This window comes from Muscardinus avellanarius (genome assembly GCF_963383645.1).
Source record: "Muscardinus avellanarius genome assembly, chromosome: 1".
NCBI lineage: Eukaryota > Metazoa > Chordata > Mammalia > Rodentia > Gliridae > Muscardinus > Muscardinus avellanarius.
The window spans coordinates 236742139-236763288 of record NC_137786.1 but is presented as its reverse complement, the minus strand read 5'-3'; the positions used below and the strand labels follow the sequence as shown (position 1 = coordinate 236763288).

The 21150-nt window shown below is 56.0% G+C and overlaps 1 protein-coding gene across 1 annotated transcript in view; it reads right to left on the bottom strand.

Annotated features, from left to right (window-relative positions):
• Positions 1-15028, bottom strand: part of NADSYN1 (NAD synthetase 1) — a gene marked incomplete at both ends in the record, with an annotated part of 40761 nt that extends 25733 nt beyond the window's left edge. Inside the window, 6 exons of the mRNA XM_080709986.1 lie at positions 1539-1590; positions 6677-6766; positions 7150-7203; positions 9479-9595; positions 13914-13974; positions 14944-15028. Coding sequence (XP_080566112.1) covers positions 1539-1590; positions 6677-6766; positions 7150-7203; positions 9479-9595; positions 13914-13974; positions 14944-15028 — 459 coding nt within the window. The remainder of the gene's footprint in view (positions 1-1538; positions 1591-6676; positions 6767-7149; positions 7204-9478; positions 9596-13913; positions 13975-14943) is intronic.
• Between the last annotated feature and the right edge of the window lie 6122 nt (positions 15029-21150).

Genomic DNA, 21150 nt, shown 5'->3' with positions numbered 1-21150 from the left:
TTAGAGACAGGGCCCTTCGAGATTAGGGTGCACGCTTGTCATCCCAGCATTCGGGAGGCTGAGACCGGAGGATCGCGGTTCATGGCCAGCCTCAGCTACTTAGTGAGGCCCTCTGCAACTCAGTGCGACCCTGTTTCAAGAATAAAAAATAGGGCTGGGGATGTAGCTTGGAGGTAGAATGCCCCTGGGTTCCATCCCCAGTACCAAAAGAGAGAGAGAGAGAGAGAGAGAGAGAGAGAGAGAGAGAGAGAGAGAGAGAAAGATTAGGGTAAAATTAGATCACTGGTTGGGCCTTAATCCAGCAGGACTGGGGTCCTACTAAGAAAGGGGGCCAACAGGCGACTCCCTCGGGGCATCCCTCCTGGACAAGGGACAGCCTCCCACAGAAGTGGGACGGGGTGAGGCCGGTCCACCAGGGCGGCCACCCTTCAGCCACTCACGCCTCCCTCCGCCGCGCTCACCCTGGGCGTGACAAGATTAGGAAGGTGATCCCAACCCGGTGGCTGAGGGGCCTCGTTCTAGTGAGGCCGTCAGTGGAAGCAGCCTGCTGGCCTTTGGGCCTGGAATGTACTGAAGGCTCAGCCCCGGCCTGTGGGGCTGTTTGGAGGTAGTGGACCCTTTAAGAGGTGGAGCCTGGTGGGAGGAGGTAGGGACATTGGGGGTGTGCCCTGGGAGGGATGGAGTCCCAGTCCCTCCTGGATGCCTTTGCTTTCTGGGCTCCTTGAGGCAAGCAGCCACCTCTGCCATGGCCCAAAGTAACGAGGCCAAGCAGCCATGGACCGAACCTGAAACCCAGAGCCGCACAGCCCTTCATCTGCAGAGCTGCGCCTCTGTGAACACAGGGCAGGGCGGGGCCGCCAAGCTCAGCTCCACATGGCTCTCCCCTCTGAGACAGCCAAGTGACAGGTCGGCCCCTTCCCCTCCCCTCGCAGGACCCTGCCGCTGGGGCAGGAGGCGGAACCCGAAGCCAGAAGCAGAGGGGGGGCAGACTCCAGAGAGGGTGAGAGGACCGGCATTCCCCAGCCTTGCTGGCCCGCCCCAAGACCCAGGCTTCGTAAATACCCTTCCTCCCTCTCTCAGGGGTGACTGCTGACCAAGAGCCCCTCCCCCCAATATCGGCCAGCCGACCTCACCTGGGAGCGGCCATTAATAAAAGGGGCCTGGGTCTCACACTCCTTTGCTGGATTTTGCCTCCTTTGTGACCCCCAACTCAATTTCAACCTTACACCCAGGTGGGGGTGTGGGTCCCTTCCCTGGGGACCTCAGTGGAGACAGGACACCCTGCTCTCAGTCTAGATACTCCTTCAGGGCAAGGCAAGTCCTGGGGGCAGCAAAGGCCACTGTCTGCCAGGGGGGGGGGGGGGAACAGCCGGAAGCCTGGGGGGAGGGCTGGCGTGGGGAGGGCCTCTCTGCAGCAGCCCTCCCTCCACGCCGGCCCAGCCACGGGGACTCTGTGCGACCTCTCCCAGAGCTCACGTCCTGCGCGGGCCGCCAAGGGCCGCGTCTGCCTGGAAAATGCGTTTTGCACCCGGACTCACCTGCTTTGTCAGGTCTCGGAGCATCCGAGGGAGGAAGTATTCCTCTATTTGTCTGCAAAGGAAAAGACGCAGACGCAGACGTGAGACCAGTCGCCTTGAGGGGAAAATCGAGCCAAGGCCTCTCCCTGCAGAGACAATGTCCAGAGCTTCACACTCAGGAGTCAACTCGGGACATCGCAGGAAGGAGACCGCGACCCAGGCGCTCCGCTGAGCCAGCGCGGGCGTGCATGGCCGAGGGTCTCTGCTCCCCCGTCTGGGACACACAGCACCTCTGACAGACGTGTCTCGGGGGCTTAGTAGAAGACAGATCGTGCTTCCCCCATGGAGAAATCGAGAGATTCCCAGTCCCAGCTAGTGAGGAGGTAGAAAGGAAACAGGCAGATAGGGAAAAGGCCTTGGTAGAAAAAAAGCTAATTTCCTGAGTTTCCTGAGGGGCGACAAATGCCTGAAACTCCAAAGGCTCAGAGATAAGAAGGCCAGAGCTTCACAAAGCCATCCTGAGTTTCCTAATCAACAAACCCACTGAGCAAGTCTGGCATTCCTGAAAGGAGACCTTCAAAGGACTTGCAAATGTCCTATGCAAATTCTCCTTGGAGTCACCACAACCACAAACGGACTTGCCTGACCGCTTGCACCCCCACGCCCGGCCACTTCTGCTGCCCCTTGCTGTACGGCTGCTCCAGCTCAGTGTAGGGCCAGGACCCCGTGGGAGCGTCGAGGTCAGTGCCCGCCTGTGAGGTCTGAGTGACGGCGAGGCCCTTGTGTAACCAGGGAGGAGACCATGAGACGCCCGGGACACCGTGCTCTCGACCCGCTGACGGGAGAGAGAGCGCCGCCAAAGCAGAGACGGGTGACAGGAGACAAATTAGTGTACGAACTAAGAAAAGAACTTTTTAAAAAATGTGAATAAGGCCGGGCGTGGTGGCGCACGTTTGTAATCCCCACACTTGGGAAGCTGAGACAGGAGGATCGCACGGGTTCGAAGCCAGCCTCAGCTACTTAGTGAGGCTCTCAGCAACTTAGTGAGACCCTGTTTCCAAATAAAATAGAAAATAGGTCTGGGAGTGTAGCCCGGAGATAGAAAGCCCCTGGGCTCCACCCCTAGTACCACACACACAAAAAAACGTGAATAAGATTTTCAGAGGACCTGGATGGAGCCAAGATGGCGGTCTTGCAGAATGAAAATCGGTGCGCCTAGAAGCAGATTTTCCAGATGACCATAATCGCAAAGTAGAGCTCGCCTTGACATCTGACGTCAGGACGAGTGTGCTACCACCCTTCTGTGGACACGCCCTACGAATACACGAAGCCTGCCCCTCGCCCCATCCTGTGCATAACAATGGAGAACACATGAACGAGTGCTGAGAACCAGACTGGAAGACAGAGAAGAACCCCTGGGGCAAGGGTCCCTGACAGAACAACTTAGCAGAATGTTCTTTACTGCTAAGACCGTTGGTGTCCTCATGGACACAGACGTCGTGTGAAACTGAATCCTCCGAAAGACAGGTGATACTGAGGTTCGAAGAGATATATTACCCTGTACTTCATTTTCCATTTGAGAAGATGCAATCTGGTGTATTCACTAACATGTTATATAGTAAAATAATAATAAACCGCAGGACACAATGCGACCCAACGCAGAGGCAGCGATGCTGGAGGAGAGGGGCGAGAGGGAGGCAGCAGGTGTGATGTGCCCGTGACTGAGGCCGGGGCGGAGAATGAAGCCGGGGCTCAGAGCCCGGGAGTAAAAGCAAGCATCAACAGAGGCAGTGGGGCCGGCGACGCTCCGCACGGACACAGAATCGTCAGGACCGCTCCGGTACCGCAGCCAGGATGCTACACAGAGACGCAGAATCACCAAACTGCTGTAATACCACAGCCAGGACTCACATCCGCAGAACTGTCAATACCGCTCCGACATCACAGATGAGGATGCCACACACATCCGCAGAGTCGTCAATGCCACTCTCAACGCACAGACCCGGAGCAGGGCGGATCCAGGCAAACTCACCAGGCGTGGGCAGATGTTCCTGTGGCTCTGAACCGCATCACAATGTATAACCCCAACACACTGATAAAGGCTATCTTTTTTTAAAGTAGGAAACAAATCTATCTTCTTGAAATAACAGCTTAAAAATGCCGGGCGCGGTGGCGCACGCTTGTAATCCCAGCATTCAGGAGGCTGAGACAGGAGGATCACGGTTCATGGACAGCCTCAGCTACTTAGTGAGGCCCTCTGCAACTTACTGAGACCCTGTTTCAAAATAAAGAATAAAATATAGGGCAGGGGGTGTAGCTTGGAGGTCGAATGCCCCTGGGTTCCATCCCCAGACCTGAAAAAAAAATTAATAAATAACAGCTTAACGTAAAGCTCAAATGCTCATGGTTGTAAATTAAAAAGGACAGGACCACGCAAACATTGTCCAAGCTCCTGAGTTTCAAGGTGTCCATCAAAGCAGAAGCAGTCGGCACCATGAAAGAGGACGAAGGCGGGCTGCCCAGTCTCCCTTCAACACTGCCCACGCAGCACAGCACACGAGCGCACGGGTGACTAAAGGCTTGTCCTGCAACAGGCCGTGTGCGCGCCGCCCGGGGAGCGTGCCACGTGGAAACTGCATCCCACTGGAGCCTCGCTTGGCATCAGTGGGATCACAAATACACTCCTTCTGTTCAATGTTATTTTTCGGAGACTGGTTGCGATTGGGGTGGGGGCTCCAGGCCCCCCGCCACAGGTTTCTAGCGTCTCCCCCGGTACATGGTACGTGTCGGGGGTCAGGGTGGCTGGGGGCAGTAGAAGCCCTTCACACGTGGCCATGGAGCCAGCGTGAGGCCTCCTGCCCAGAAGATGCCAAAAAGCAACCCCTGGGGGGATGTGTTCAAAATGACCACAACAGTTAGGATTAACCTAGGATTCAAAAAACACAAACTATTCATTGTGTCTGAGTGTCAAGTAAAGACATCTGTGCGCAGGCACGGTCTCAAAAGACGCACTTCGCACCAGCTGTCGCACAGGAAGCTACTGGAAGCCGTGTTCCAGGGAAGGCAAAACTGCCCAGAGACAGAGATGAGATCCCAGGGCAGAGGGAGCGGGCCGGACGCCGCGGAGGCGAGCTGCAGAGCCAGGGCGCCCGGGGAGGAGGCAGGGCTGAGCTGGGAGGGGCGGTGGAAGCGGGGACTCACACGCCTTGCTCAGACCTGAACCTCGGGAAGCAAATTCCACCAGCACTGCACCGTGACTTAACCAAAACACGGAGAGACGGCCCTGTTAGCAAGATGAGGCAGACAAAAACTAAAAAATGGGGAGGAGATACATTAAACCCTGTTCTCGAGTAGGAAATCAAGAATTTGCCTCTGCGGCGTCTGGGACCCGCTCCCTCTGGCCTGGGATCTCATCTCTGTCTCTGGACAGTTTTGCCTTCACGCCTGTAATCCCAGTATCAGGGAGGCTGAGGGAGGAGGATCGCAGGTTCACAGCCAGCCTCAGCTACTTAGCGAGGCCCTCCACAACTTAGTGAGACCCTTTTTCCAAATGAAGAATAAAAAAATAGGGCTGGGTGTAAGGTGTGAGTCCCCCCCCCCCCCGCCCCACAGGGGGCAGGGCCGGAAACTAGGAGGTGGAGCTCTGGAGGTGGATTCCGGGAGGGAACCAGGCCTCCCAGTCCGGAAGAAGAGAGTTCAGTGCAGAGTTCAGAGAGGAGCCCGAGGGGGAGGGACGCACGCTCTCCCCTGCCACCGGCCCCCGCGGCCACGCAGGGGCTGGAGGCCGCTCTCCCACGAATAAAGATATCCGTAAGACCGATTATAGATCTCGGCGTGTCTCTATGCGACTGGGGACACACACGCTCATACAATCTTATACTGGGGTGCAGTTTGCAGGAAGAATGCCCCCGGGTTCCATCCCCAGTAACACACACACACACACACCCCATACCAAAAAAACAGAAAAAGGGAAGAAAATTCTCATAAATATTAGCAAACTGAAACAAAGTGTAACAGAGTGCATCTATTTGGATTTTACTCTCAAAATGCAGAGATTTACTCTGTAGTCATCGCCCCACAGGCTAAAAAGACATTTGATAAATTCATTTAATTTAAAAAACTTGAAGTATCCCAGGACTTAGGAGGCTGAGACAGGAGCATCCCAGGTTCAAAGCCGGCCTCAAAAAATTAGCGAGATCCTGTTTTCAAATAAAACATAAAATAGGGCTGGGAGTGTAGCCGGAAGGCAGGTGGCTTCTGGGTTCCATCTCCAGCACCATACAACAAAACAAAACACAAGAAGCCTGAAGTCAAGATAACCAGGGATAAGAATACATCTAAAAAAAACCCACAGAAGCTCGAAGAACTTCTCAAGTAAAGTGGGAGAAAGGCAAGAAAGCCGAGGATCGAAGGCTCCTGTGATGATGTCATCCTAGAAACGCTAGCCAAAAGATGCTCAGAAAATGAACCCAGAGTTGTAAAAGCCTGAAAGGAGAAGCAAAATTAGCTGTACGCGATCTAATCTCTACTCGAAGAACCAAGACAATCAGTAAAATAACCACGAGACACAGTAAGAGAATTCTGAAGGGCGGTCAAATATAAAGGCAGCCCGCAAGAACCCGCGCGTTCCTGTGTCGGGCCAGTACCACTTAGGACCGACGTCCAAGTACCCACCTACAGCAGCGAGTGGGGGACCTGTGATGAAAGTGCGGGGCAGCTTTCTCAGGCTGGGTGATGCCGCCCCCGGGGGCGGTCGGGAAGCATCCCAGGGGTGGGGGGTCTTGGGCATCAACTGCGAACATCTCTTTGCAGCCAGGGATGCTGCTGGTTAACTTCCGGTGCACAGGACGGTAAGAAGAAGACTGCTCTGTCCCCAAACGTCAGCGAGACTGACGCTGAGAACCCTGGTATACGGGACCACCTGAGACACCACACCACTTCCGGTGGCTGGTGACCTCTGACTGGTGACCGAGACGTTCTCTGACCCGTGAGCAGCGTGGCTGTAAATTAACTAAATGGCAGGCAGCAGGGGCGGGGCCTTGCCCCTTGCGTACCACGCCCCATGACCCGGACCAAGGCTGCCGTAGCCAAGACGCTGACAGACGCCCGAGGGGGCCTGGCTGCGCCGTGGTGCCCGGTGCTCAGGCACCAAAACTCACCTGCTCCTGGACCACGGGGTGAACCAGCGCAGCTCGCGGTAGTTGGCTTCATTGGCCAGGGCCATCTTGGGTCTGATGAGCAGGATCTTCCTGCAGACAGGAGACAGGAGACACCCTGTGGTCACTGCCGCTGAAGGACATAAGGCCGTGCAAGCGGGTCTGAGAAGCGGGTCCTGACCAATGTCTCTCCCTCCCTGGGCTTCAGCTCCCGTCCACCCGACAGTCCACGATACAGAGACACAGAGCCGGGTCCAGACCCTGCAGGTGCTTGGCTGACCGGGGGCAGCGAGGAGACCGCCCTCGTCTAGGCCAGTGTCCAGGCCATGGGGCCGTTTCCCCAGGCCCTGCCCCGGGGCCTCTCCTAAGCCCTCGGTGCCCTGTGAGCAGCGGCTGAGACCCAGAGACACATCTGGCTGGTGTGAGGGCTCGCTAAAGCCCTGCAGAGGAGGCCTCCGTCTCCCGGGGTCACCCACCTGTTGAGGAAGATGACTCTGCAGTTGTAGCGGACGTTCCGGTGCATCACAGGCCTGCGGAGGGAAGGCAGGTGTGTCTGCCCGTCACGCCAACCGCGGCGAGCAGAGGCCGGGCCGGTCCCTGCATCCCCAAGTCCTGCCTGAGTCTGAAGCCAGACTGCCCAACTCGCTGGCTCACCAGCTTCTCAGAACATACACACACACACACACACACACACACACACACACACACACACAGACACACACACACACACACCTAGTTGCACCCAAGGCCACTCCTGCTCCCTGGTCATCCCAGCATCCCCCGGGGGCCGTATCACCACGTGGGAGCATGTGGGCTCTCAAGCTTCCCGGGCCTCTCCTGAGTATTACCGGAAGTGTTTCTGCTCTCTACTGCTTACTGTCCTCAGTTCTGCAGGAGAACCTTCTGGATCAAGCATGAAGGCATCCTCCCTCGGGCTCCTCCGGGAATGTCCTCAGAGCCGCGGGACCGCCCCGGCTCACGTCCGCTCGTCACCTTCCCCAGGCCCTAGCGCCCCGAGGAGCCTCCCAGCATTTCTCCCCACAGTGCACCTGTTCATGTAACCTCTCGATCTGTTGACCGAGGGACCGGAGTAGAAGGGCCGGAGGTCGGGCAGCGTGGTGGGAAGCTGGGCAGAGGTGGGCTGAGGTGCACCCACCCTCGAGCCCAGCCCAAGGCTCGGGCAGAGCTTGCCAGACGCAAGGAAACGGGTCTTTAGGGGTGTTTGCTTTTGTTTGTGGTACTGGGGATTGAACCCAGGGGATTCTATCTCTGAGGAACACCACCAGCCCCTTTTCAGTTTTTGTTTGGGAACAGGGTCTCTCTAGGTTTCTGAGAGTCTTGCTACTTGCTGAGGCTGTCCTCTAACCCGTGATCTGTGATGAACCTCCTATCTCAGCCTCCGGAGTACTGGGATTACAGGTGTGCGGCACCACCACGCCTGGCTGGGAACAAGGGTCTTCCTTACTCGCAGCACTGGGGATTGAACCTAGGGACATTCTACCTTTGAGCTACACCCCCAGGACTATATTTTATTCTTCTTTTCTTTTGGTGGTGGTCCTGGGGATGGAACCCAGAGGCTTTCTACCTCCAGGCTATACTGCAGACCTATTTTATATTTTATTTGGAAACAGGGTCTCACTAAGTTGCCGAGAGCCTCACTAAGCTGCTGAGGCTGGCTTCGAACCTGCGATCCTCCTGTCTCGGCCTCCCAAGTACTGGGAATACAAGAGTGTGTCACCACAACTGGCCTATATTTTATTCTTTATTTTGAAATAGGGTCTCTCTAAGCTGCAGAGGGCCTCACTAAGTAGCTGAGGCTGGCGGTGAACCTGTGATCCTCCTGTCTCAGCCTCCCTAGTGCTGAGATTACAAGCGTGCGCCACACCTGGCTTGGACGAAGGGCGTTTAAAGAAGGACAACGGGGCCGGCTTGCTCAGAATGGACAGCTATCGCGCATGCCCGAGCACCTGCCGCGCGGGGAGGGAAAGTCCGCTGCTGTGAGCGGCGACCTCCGAGCAGGGTGCTGTGGGCCGGGTTCTGGCTCTGCACTGGCCGAGGAGGAGCACCGGCGCTTCCACCCACAGCGCACCCCTGGCCCAGCCTGAGCACAGCACACCCACCGCCTCTCCTGACCTCCAGCACTAGCGGGTAAAAAACCTGGGCTGCTTTTCTGTTTCATGTCTGTGGGTATTTGTCACAGCAACGAGAAGGACCAAATCTAGTCCCAGGTGCCAGGATCATCCTCCGTGAGAGACGCCAGGGTTGAAACCCCACCGGTGTGCTTGTTTAAGAGACCCTCCCGAGCCGGGGTGGTGGTACATGCTTGGAATCCTAATACCTGGGAGGCTGACACAGGAGGAGCTCAGGTTCGAAGCCAGCCTCGACAACTTAGCGAGGCCCTCCACAGAGCAGTGAGGCCCTGTTTCAAAATATAGAATAGAAAGCGAGCGTGGCGGTGCACGCTTGTAATCCCAGGATTCGGGAGGCTGAGCTAGAAAGACTGTGGTTCGCGGACAACCTCAGCTACTTAGTGAGGCTCTGTACAACTTAATGAGACCCTGTTTCAAAATAAAGAATAAAAAATAGGGCTGGGGGGTGTAGCTTGGAGGTAGAATAAAATAAAATAAAAATAAAAATAAAATAACATACAAGCAGTGCTCCCTGCCGCCGTGCAGGGCCGGGGGACTCGGCGGCTACAGGGCTGGGGTGGGAACGCGACGGCCTTGTGTCTCTCTCCCCGCGTGCACTCTACCCTCCTGGACACGCCACGGCCTCGCGCTCGCCTTTTTCCTGGCCGGCACTTACATCCCCACGTCACAGATGATGTCCTGGGTGACCGGAGACTCCAGCAGGGCCGCCAGGACCTGCAGCGAATGCAGGAGGGTGTCCGACTCGTGGTAATGATCCCAGCACCCGTAGCCGCTGCGGAGAGAGGGAGCCGCGGGTGAGGGGCGGGCGGGGGACGGGAGCTGGCCCTGCCGCGCTCCCAAAGCCTTCGAGACACTTCTGTGTGGGCAGACCGGGGACAGCAATGGTGCATTTTACGGGAAACTAAGAAACGCCGGGTCCTGTTCCTTCCCGTGTTTGGTGACTGTGTTCCTCCTCTCTCGTCTACAAGTATCTGCCCTCGTACGTGGCTGAAGCACGCACACCTCCGAAAAGGGACCCAAAGCTGACTTATCGGGCCATCCTGCGGCAGGGGCGCCATCGGTGACCATGCCGAATGTCCCCCGTGGCCGCCCAACTCCCCGTGACAGACGCCGCTGTGACCTGCGTGGCGGCCTCCAATGGCGGCCTCCAAACAGAACAGCCTCGTCTTGGCCTCAAGCGCTTGCTAAAGTGATCTTACTTTGCAGATGCCGTTAATTTAAGGGTGTGAGAAGATGAGGTCCTCACGGAACTTCCTGGGTTTCCTTAAAGAGCCAGTGTCCTTATAAGAGACAGAAGAGGGGAGCGGAAAAGCCAGGAGGCCACGTGCCAGAGAGGCCGAGACTGGAGGCCAGAGCTGCCTGGAGCCCAGGAGCCGAAGAGGTGGCCGGGCCTGCCCTTGCGGCCTTCAGAAGGAGCAGGGTCCCCTGCTATGCAGATTTTGGGTGTCTGGCCTCCTGAATGCTAGTGAAGACATTTCTATTGTTTTGTCTGTTTGTTTATTTATTTTTATGGTACTGGGAATTGAACCCAGGGGCATTTGACCTCTGAGCTACACCCCCAGCCCTATTTTTAATTTAATTTTTTTTTTTTTTTTGCGGGTCTGGGGATGGAACCCAGGGGCATTTGACCTCTGAGCTACACCCCTTGCCCTATATTTTATTCTTTATTTTGAAACCAGGTCTCACTGAGTTGCAGAGGGCCTCACTAAGTAGCTGAGGCTGGCCGCAAACCCGGGTCCTCCTGTCTCAGCCTCCCACGTACTGGGATGACGAGCGTGCGCCGCCACTGCTCCATGACGTCACACACGTGGAGACTTGGCTGACAGCCGTCTCTTAGTTTGGGTGTCCCAATAATAAAATGTAGAGTGTTTGGAAAACACTTTCAAGTCTTTTTGTTTTTTTCTTTTTATTGTAGACTTTACCCAGGGGTGTTCTACCTCTGAGCTGTATCCCAAGCCTTATTTTATTTTGAAACAGGGTCTCACTAATTTGTGGAAAGACTCATTTAGATGTAGAGACTGGCTCTGAACCTGCAATCTTCCTGTCTCGGCCTCCCAAGTACTGGGATTACAGGTGTGTGCCACGGCGCCCAGCCACATTTAATCTCTTAACATTTTCCAGCCTGGAGGGCATGTTTGCAATGCTGAGCAAACCTTGCACGCATTAACAGAAACCCCAAATCCGGCACCCCTGTGTTTAACTGGCACTCCTCCTGCCCCTGTTTGGGTAAGAAGGAAGCCTGGTGCTTGGATGCAAACAGTGTCCATCCGGGAGCTGCCCAGACAAGAGAGCAGCTTGGGACGCCTCTCCAACAGTTTCTTGGTCCTGAGTTTTCATCCCATATATGTTGCAATACTTGATATCCACCCACCAGCAACCTCGGACCCCTCCAGCTAACCGGAAGCTGGGGGAGCCATCTACAACAGGGGCTGGTCAGTCGGCCCTCTGGGGCCCAGGTGGCTGTCTGCTTTCATCTGCAATGCCTATAAACCTGCCCAGAGAAAACTCATGGCCTAGGTCCCTGGGCCAAGCTGCTCTGCTCTTCCTTCCAGGCACCCCACTGGGGAGGGAGCTAGACCCCGCCAGTGAGAACAAGGAGAGGGGTGCTCAGTGAAGAGTCCTAGTTCCCACCAGCTGGGTATGGAAATTCTTAAGTTAAATTTTAGGTGCAGCTGGATATGGTAGCATGGGTCTGTAATCCCGGTACTTAGGAGGCTGAGACAGAAAGTCTCTGGGTTCAATCCCTAGGACCACCAGGAAAATGTACTTGGGGGGGCAGAGAGAAAGAGAGCATAAGACTAAAACAGAAGCAACCGAGAGAAGGCGGGTCCACCCGCTCCAAGGGCAGACAGCAGAGCGGACTGAGGAGGGGGCCAAAGGCTGAGATGGCCTTCCAGGGTGCACAGCCGACCCATTTTTTTTTTTTTTTTTTGGTGGTACTGGGGTTCCTGGAAGCCCTTCTACCTACGGGCTACACTCCCAGACCTATTTTATACTTTTTATTTAGAAACAGGGTCTCTTAAGCCAGCGCGGCTGGCTTCGAACCTGCACCATCCTCCTGTCTCCGCCTCCCAAGTGCGGAGATTACAAGCGTGCCCACCACGCCCAGCTAGCTGACCCATTTTGTGTGTGTGTGTGTGGGGTGGTACTGGGGTTCCTGGAAGTCCTTCTATCTCCGGGCTACACTCCCAGACCTATTTTATTTTTGGAAACAGGGTCTCTTATGCCAGCGCGGCTGGCTTCGAACCTGCGCGATCCTCCTGTCTCCGCCTCCCAAGCGCGGGGATTACAAGCGTGCGCCACCACGCCCAGCCAGCCGACCCATTTTTAACAAAAAAGCAGAAGAGAACCCAGGGGTTGGTTTTCCTGATGCTTGCCTCCAGTTCTACCAGAAGTAGTGAGGAGATAGAAAGGAAATAGGCAGATAGGGAAAAGGCCTTGGTAGAAAAAAAGCTAATTTCCTGAGTTTCCTGAGGGGTGACAAATGCCTGAAATAACAAAGGCTCAGGAGATAAGAAGGCCAGAGCTTCACAAAGCCATCCTGAGTTTCCTAATCGACAAACCCACCGAGCAAGTCTGGCATTCCTGAAAGGAGACCCTTCAAAGAACTTGCAAATGTCCTATGCAAATTCTCCTTGGAGTCACCACAACCACAAATGGACTTGCAAGCGGTCAGGCATCAGCCAGTCAGATGGCAAAAGTGGGTCACTTTCCCACTCGGGACCCCCTCCCCTTCTGGGGAGCTGTTCTCTCTCTCTCACAGGTCGTGTTGGCCCTGAGAGAAGGCAGAGTGCATCTGAGGGCACGTGGCTCGGGCGACTCTCGAGTAGTGACCTGAAGGCCTCTGCTGGACATCATGGCTGACCAGGCCCCTAGGGGTGACCTGCACCTCTTTTCTGGCAGATCGCGTGGACTCTGGGAGAAGGTAGTTTGTAATTGACGGCACTTGGCTCGGGTGACACTTGAGTAGTGACCTGAAGGCAGCTACTGGACAACAGAGACCCGACAGCCCTTAGGGGTGTTCGGCCACTTTTCTCTATTCCCTTCTGGCAGACCACGCAGACTCTGGAAGAAAGCAGCCTGCACCTGAAGGCAATTCGGCTTGGGCTACTCTCAAGTGTTGTCCTGAAGGCAGCTGCTGGACCCAGAGTTCCAGCCCCTTTGGGGGTGTTCAGCCACCCTTGCCCCATTCCCTGCTGCTTCCAATAAACCTTTTACTCCCCTTCCTGAGGTCTGCGGGATGGGTGTCATTCTTCGCTCTCCGTAGACAAGAACTCGCGGGGGTTTTCTCGCAAGAAAACCCCCGTTTCAGTAGGTGTTTACTCTTGCCAGGGGAAGCTACAGAGATGACTGGGGATGAAGCCTTCTGAAGGCCAAGTGCGCAAATGAAGACCTACAAAGACGTCTCAGTCCCTTACAGCTGCTATAACAAAATATCTTAGACCGAGGCATTGTAAACAGCAGACATTTATGGCACACAGTCCTAAAAGCCGGGAAGGGATGGGTCAAGGTGCTGGCAGATGTGGCGTCTAGTGAGGGATGCTCTCTGCTTCAAAGGTGGCACCCCACACGAGCTCCCACAGACCTCTTTTATAAGGGCACTAATGCCTCTCCTCCTGACCCACTTGCCTCCCCCATGCCCTGTCTCTTGACACCTAGGATTAGGTTTCAACATATGGACAGGGGTGGGGGCAGACATTCAGTTAAAGAGATTCAGCCTAGTTTTGAAATCAGCCCCCACTTGGTAATGTGCGGGTGCTCCAATCTTTCAGCAAAGGATGTAGAACTATCCAGCCTCCCTGGGCCTGTTCCTACACTGGCATACGGTGGCTGACCTTAGCACCAGAGGAGGAGGCCACACCCTGCAAGTTTGTCCACAAGGGGGTGCCAAGATTAACCACAGAGAAAAGGCACAACTTGAAGGTGACAATCCGCAGTGGTGTCCATTGGCTGGTTTTGGCAGCCTCCTGATGGGGCCTGAGGTCTGCACCACTCTCAATACCATCCCCTCCTCCCTGCCCTCTCGGCCGGAAGGGGCTGACCCAGAGACCTGCCTGCCCACCCTGGGGTGTCCCAGTGTTTATTCTTACCATATTTCCAGCTCAGGTCCAAGCCTGTATCTTGCTCCTCTGTTCTTGGCAATTTCAATACCTGCATGAACGGAGAAAGAAAAGGGGCAATTTCAGCAAATCCAAAGGCAGAGAGAATACCCTGGCACCGATGTTCTGGGGGCTGGGATGTAGCTTGGTGGCAAAGCGCCTGCTTTGCAGGTGTGGCGCTCTGGATTCCATTCCTATTCCCAGCTCCCCCCATAAAAAAAAACAGTGCTCTGAGATGTCCGGGAACTGTCACAGCCAGTTCTGTTAAAGGGGCTGGGTCAGAGGGCAGCAGACACCTGCATGGAGGGTCTGCAAGGCTGACCTTAGCACCAGAGGAGGAGGCCACACCCTGCAAGTTTGTCCACAAGGGGGTGCCAAGATTAACCACAGAGAAAAGGCACAACTTGAAGGTGACAATCCGCAGTGGTGCCAGCCTCAGGTTGGGCAGCTGCTGCCACACAGACTGGAGAGATGAGGGGCAGCCAGGAGGATCCAGCTCTGGCCACCCATGGGGACCTCGCCTGCAGGTCAACAGTAGGACTGTCCACCATCAAAGGTGAGGGGATCCAGGCCCAACTGCACTCCCAGCCACACCCTTCTCTAAGCTGCCACCCTAATTTCTTTGGGGGGGGGAAGGATTCTCCCAATGCCCTCCCAATGCCCTCCGGCCAGGAAGATCCCCAGAAAGCAGAAACCCTCCAATACGCGACCTGAATGCACACTCATCCGACTTAAGCAACCCTGAGGACAGGCAGCTCTGCCCCAGCCAGGCCCCGTGGGGGCCAGAGGTACCTCAAGTCTCCAGCCCTCCCTCCTCCGCCAGACTCTTCTCAAGGTCCACTTCCGAGCCGCGCGTCCGCGGCCACTGTAAACAATCGCCACACAGGACGACCTAGCTACTTACCGCTGGACAGAGTATCCATTACTCTGTCTCAACGCCCGCGGCCGCGAGTTTCTGCAGGCCCGGCCGCAGCCGGGTCAGAGTTCGCCCCCTTTGGCCCCTCGCCGCCCCCAGACTCACTCTTTAAAACCCTCTGTAAATTGCCCTCGAAGTCCAGGGCCCACTGGTTGAGCGCGCAGGTGGCCACGGTCACCTTCCGACCCATGCTGGTTGGAGTCGCCCGGTGGCCGGACAGCGGTCAGGAGCTACCGCCCTCCCCCAAACTGCACCCCCAGGGCCGAGCGCTTCCTCCGGGGTCTCCGCCCTTTGGCCCCGCCTGGCCCGCTGAGGCTCCACCCACCCGGCCAATCGCTGGCCAAAGAACCGCCCCACCGCAGCATCCAGGCCGCTCCGGCTGCGGAGAGCTCCGCCCTCTCCCCGCCCGCCTACACGTCACGGGCCCCAAACTGTCCAACCACGGCGCCTGGCTCCGCCCCACCAGGGATAGCTCCGCCCACTCGGCCTCCCGGAGTCCCCGGGAAGCGGAGCTGCGGCCACGCCCACCGGCCGCCCCGCCCCTCGCGGCTCAGGGCCGCGCCTGCGCAGTAGGGAGCCTGGCGGGCCGCGCTTCTCTGCGCGGGGACCTTGTGCACCCCCGGACCATTCCACCGCTCCATTTTGTTACACACTCCCTCCCGCGACCTGCTGAGTCGCGCTGTAATATAATACGGACGATTCCAAGTGTGCCACGCGTATAAAGAGTGCGGTGACCTCTCGCGTCTACATAGAAACCCCATGCCCGGCTCACGGGGGCATCGCCGCCTCCCTTTGCCCTTTGCCCTTTGCCCGCAGCGCTCTGAAGGTCGCGAGTCACCCTTGGGCCCTTGCTCACTCCCGGATCACGTGTGTCAGGCACGGTGTACACCGACTGCCTTCTCGGGCGCGTCCGCAGCTGGAGCTCCCTCCCTGCTACGAGCTCCCGCCTGCAGATTATTTTTGATTATTTTGGAGGGAAGCAGAGTTCATCCGCTCCGTTCGCGTGGGCATTTACCTGGGGGCGTGCTGCCACCATTCGGTGCGCCCACTATTTCCAGCCCCACAGCGTCCAGCTGTATCCAGATGGCCACATCTTCTCTGAGGCCCCGCACTGATTCCCTACGGGCTGCGTTTTAAGTTTCCTTTCATGGGGCATCTCAGTCCTACCCAGAGCAGGATTGCCTTCGTGCACCCTTGTAAATAAATAAGCGTTGCACCACCTTGCTGGAACAACCCGTCCCTCCCTCCTGCTTTGCAGCGCTACTTCTGTTCCATATACCTGCTTATGTTTTAATCCGTTTTTTTTTTTTTCCTGCGTATAAAGTGCTGTTTGTTCATGAGAGACCATTTGGGGGCTCCAGGAAAGTGCAGGGACGTTCTGTGTTCACTCCTTCACTCCCAGCTTTCTCCCTCAAAAGGTTTGTTCCCTTTGTTTGTTTGTTTTAGGTTTCTGCTCGGTTTTTCCAGCCAACAATGGCTAATCCAGACCTGGAGCTGAGAAGGAGGGGAAGGTCCTTCTCCTTCTTGTCTCAGAAAGTAAGGGAAGGTTTTAAAAAAGCCAGCCCTTGTTGGGTGGTCTCGAGCCCCTGCCGGGCATTTCCTAAAAGAGGGGTTCGTGATTGCATCTTCTGCAGCTGAGAAGCGTCTCCTAGGACCCTAGGACCGGAGAGCCCTTCTGAAGAATGGAACTGTCGGAAGATTAAAGACTTGGCCGCCAAGGTGCCAAGGTTCCGTGGGGAATCAGAAGGTTAACTTAATAATGACTGGCCGCTGGGCGCGGTGGCGCACGCTTATAATCCCAGCATTTGGGAGGCTGAGACAGGAGGATGGCGGTTTAAGGACAGCCTCAGCTACTACTTAATGAGGCTCTTTGCAACTCAGTGACACCCTGTTTCAAAATAAAGAACAAAAAATAGGGCTAGGGATGTAGCTCAAAGGCAGAATAGCCCTGGGTTCCATCCCCAGTACTGAAAAAAAAAAAAAAAAGAGTCAACAAACATAGCTGCGCCAGTCTATTTTTATTTTTTTATTTTTTGCAGTACTGGGGATGGAACCCAGGGGCATTCTACCTCTGAGCTACACCCCCAGCCCTAATTTTTCTTCTATTCTTGCCAGGGACCTCACTAAGTAGCTGAGGTTGTCCACAAACCGCCTTCCTCTGGTCTCTGCCTCCCAAATGCTAGGATTGCAAGTGTGCGCCACCACGCCCGGCCTTCTTTGGCTTTAAACGTCACTAATTCTAGGGGTCACATCTGAGCAATGCATTATGGGTCTCCCAGAAGCCTTGCTGTAGATAAGACCTCTGAGTCGCGGTCAGATACCTCTGACGTGATGATAACGGTTCCAAGGTTACTTTTCAGGGACTTGAAGGCCATTTCGTCCAATCTGTTGACTCTCGTGGGCCGGTGTACATGTCAGATCGCTGACCTTCTGACATCCGGAGGCTGAAACCCTAGCCTCAGACGACACTACTCCTGCCATTTTCTGAACACAAGTCCCACCAAGAGCTGTGAAGACTGTTCACACATGTGCAGAATACAGATTACTTCACTTGAATCACCCTGCTTTTTACCCCATAAATATCCCCAAACCCTTTCCTCAGGGAGGTGGGTTCTGGGTCTCTCCTCTCTCTATACCTGACCACCTGGTGAGCGAATATACTGTTTCTCTTCTGCAAAACACACTGCTTTAGTGATTGTCACACTATGTGGTGGGCAACATGGCCTAGCTCAGAAACATTCTTAAGAAAAGACAGGAAGAGCTGGGCATGATGGTTCATGCCTGTAACCCCAGTACTTGCGAGGCTGAGACAGGAGGATCACAGGTTCGAGGCCCAGCCTCGGCTACTTAGTGAGGCCCTCCACAACTTACTGAGACCCTGTTTCAAATTAAAGAAGAAAAAAACAGGGCTGAGGGTGTAGCTTGGAAGTAGAGTGCCCCTGGGCACAGCCCCCAGTTCCACAAAAATAAACAAACAAATAAGTGCAATTCTTTACAGGAAACTTCCCGCTAATAAGCAAAAATTTAATAATAAATGTTGAGAGCCAGGCGTGGTAGCGCACCCTTGTAATCTCAGCATTCGGGAGGCTGAGAGGGGAGGGATCTCACTTTGTGGCCAGCCTCGGCTACTTAGTGGGGCCTTTGCAACCCAGTGAGATCCTGTTTCAAAGTTAAGAATTAAAAAAAAGGGGGGGGGGCTGGGGGTGTAGCTCAGAGGTAGAACGGCCCTGGGCTCCATCCACAATAAATAATAAATAAATAAATAAATAAATGTTGAAGCAAGGTGAAATCAGATCAAGGCTTCGTGTAGGCGGAGTCCTCATTAAATGTTCAGCCCCTGGGGGAAGGTTGCTTGGGAGCAGCGTGTTTAAACAGGTCTCAGATGATCACTCCACCGATTTTCTTATTAGTGGTGAAAGGAAAATGGAGGCTTCTGGCAGAAACCAGCTGAACCCAAGGTCAGATTTGTCCTTCGCAGGGGGACAAAGTGACACCGCGTACGTCCTCGTGGGATGCGTGAAAGACACGTCACCCGTGGAGCGTGTGACCCTGCCCAAAGCGCGTCACCTGAGTGCGTGGTGTGGCTCCCGGAGGGTACCCAGGGCTTTGTTTGTTATTTATTTAATTTTTTGCATCCTGGGATGGATCCCAGGGCCATTCTACCTCCAGGTTACACCCCCAGCCCTATTTCTTGTTCTTTATTTTGAAACAGGGTCTCAGTGAGCTGCAGAGGGCCTCACTGAGTAGCTGAGGCTCCTGTCTCATGAACCGCGAGCCTCCTGTCTCGGCCTCCCAGATGCTGGGGTGACAGGCGTGCGCCCCCACGCCCGGCTCGCATGCTGGACTTTTTGAAAGCCAAAGTCTCTGTCTGTGGGCGATGTGTGCGCCATCTCTCCCTGGGCCGGCAGGGCCTGTGGCCTAGGGACAGCTACAGCGCCTTCAGGGGCCGCGGGGGGCCAAGGGCTGCTAGCGGCAGAGGCACCTGCTTGGCCCCTGCAGACCAACATGGCTCTGATCCCATGGCCATGATCAACATGGCCCCGCTGCTCACGCTGCCCCCTGCTCGCTCCTCCTGCGGTTCCAGGCTGGCTCCGGCGTGAGCCCAGTGACCAGCCGCTCGCCCGAGCAGGTCCTCCGAAGGCCTCCGGCCACACCAAGATCTCTACTCCGCCTCACTGTCCCCCGATGACCGCGGGACACCTGTCCATTTGCTTGACTGGGTATTCACCGAGTGTCCCCTTCCTCCCAGAACGCGAGCCCTTGGAGCAAGAGTGCTGCCCACTTCTGTCCATCGCTGGCCACACCGGATGCCCCCCAAACGAGGAGCCCCAAATGCAAGCCCCCCAGACGAGAAGGGCCGGCAGCGGAGGCGTCTGGGTCAGCAGGTCCTGAGCGCCCATCGCACCCAGAGCGCCCCGGGGCGGCCCGCGAGGCCTCCCAGCCCCCGCCAGGCCCCGGTCCGCAGGGAGCCCGAGGGGCGGGCCCGGGCCGCCCCCCGCGCCCCCCGCCGCCGCCCAGTGGCGGGCTCGGTGGGTCCCGAGTCAGATCAGGAGTCTCGGCCAATCGCCGGGCGCCGGGGCCGCTGGGGGCACCAGGGCGGCTCCCGATTGGCTGCCTATCGCGAGACGTCATGCCGGGGGCGGGGCCGCGCGGAGGCCGGCCGGCCGGCGGGAGTGCGGGGCCTGCGGCGCCCGGAGTCGTGCGGAGCGGGTGCGGCGGGGGCTCGCGTGCGCAGGTGGGGGACGCAGGGCACCGGCTGGGAGCGGGGTGTGAGCTGGAGCGGCGGGCTGTGCCTGCGCCCCGTTAGCTGGAGGCCCTGTTCACAGCTCCGGGGCTGCGGATGCCCGGGTGGGGAGATGTAGGGGCGCGCCTTGGGCCTCCCCGGGACGCTAGGTGATGGCCCTGTTCAGGGCCCAACTCGGGGAGCCCCTTTTTGGTCGAATCGGAATAGGCTTAGGTGTCCTCCCAAGAGAGAGGCGGATTTGGGTAGCTGGCAAGAGGAACTTGGGACTTTTGGGGGGGCTGGGAAGCCAGGCGGGGCTACGGACAGCCGCGTGGTCTTGGCAGACCCCCAGGCTGGTGGCGGGGGCAGCCCGCCGGCAGGACAGCTTCCCCCTAAAACCCGCGATGGCTTTGCAGAGTGGATAGTCAGAAGCAGTCAAGCACCCTGACGCTTGGCATACTTCTAACAGAATCCTTCTAATGCCTCTGTTGCTAAAAAAGAGGAGAGAGGCCGGTTGTGTGTGGCAGACCCACATCGAGCAAAACCTGTTCCTCCACCAGCAGGCGAAGCCAGGTTGCAGAGAATCAGATGTAAAACAATCTGGGGGGAGAAAGAAGGCGGAGAGCGGGAGTGCCTAGGTGATCATCATTCATGGTGCAATCTAGGCAAATACTCGCCCAAATTTAATGATGCCTGGGACGGGCTGGAGGAAGGAGGAGGGGCTCAGTTGTTTGGTATTTGACTATGCGTTTGTGTTACAGCGGGTCTTACGTTTTGTGGCTTGTGAGAAGCAGACACCCTCTGGCTTCTGTCAAAACAGAGAGAATCTGGGATTGGGGGCTCTGGGCACTCCCTTCCAAATAAAGCTCCTGCCTGTGTCTGGGAGGCTACAGGAACGCCACTGCCCTGCAGGAACCCAGCGTCTTCAGGAGCCCGGCCAGATGGAAGGCCAGGGATCTGCAGCAGGAGCTTGAGGGGGGAGCACAGGGGGCACCTCTGGCACGGACGAATGCTGCTTTTGAGTCTCATGAGAGGGCTTTGGCAGAAATGCAATAGAGACCCCTGAGTCACCCCAAAAGGTCACTGCCTGGGCTCTGAGGCAGTTTCCTCAAGGATCCATGGGAGAGCCACGCATGTTCCCAGAGTTGTGGCTGCTTTGATTCCAAGTACTGCTCCCAACCTTTTGTTCTTGTTTTATTAGTTGTTTTAGCATATATTTACATGTCTACTAGAAAAATTAGAACAAGAAAAAATAGAGAACAAAGCCAGGCATGGTGGCGCACGCTTGTAATCCCAGCATTCTGGAGGCTGAGACAGGAGGATCATGGTTCGCTGACAGCCTCAGCTACTTAGTGAGGCCCTCTGCAACTTAGCGAGACCCTGTTTCAAAACACAGAAGAAAAAAAAAAAACAACAACAATAGGGCCAGGGGTGTAGCTCAGAGGTAGAATGCCCCTGGGTTTCATCCCCAGACCTGCAAAAAAAAAAAAAAAAAAAGGGAGAGAAAGGAGAGAAAAAAAAATGGCCTGAATTTCCAGCCCTGTGTAAGGTCTAGGTGTGTAGCCTTTTCTTTTTTATTTATTTATTTA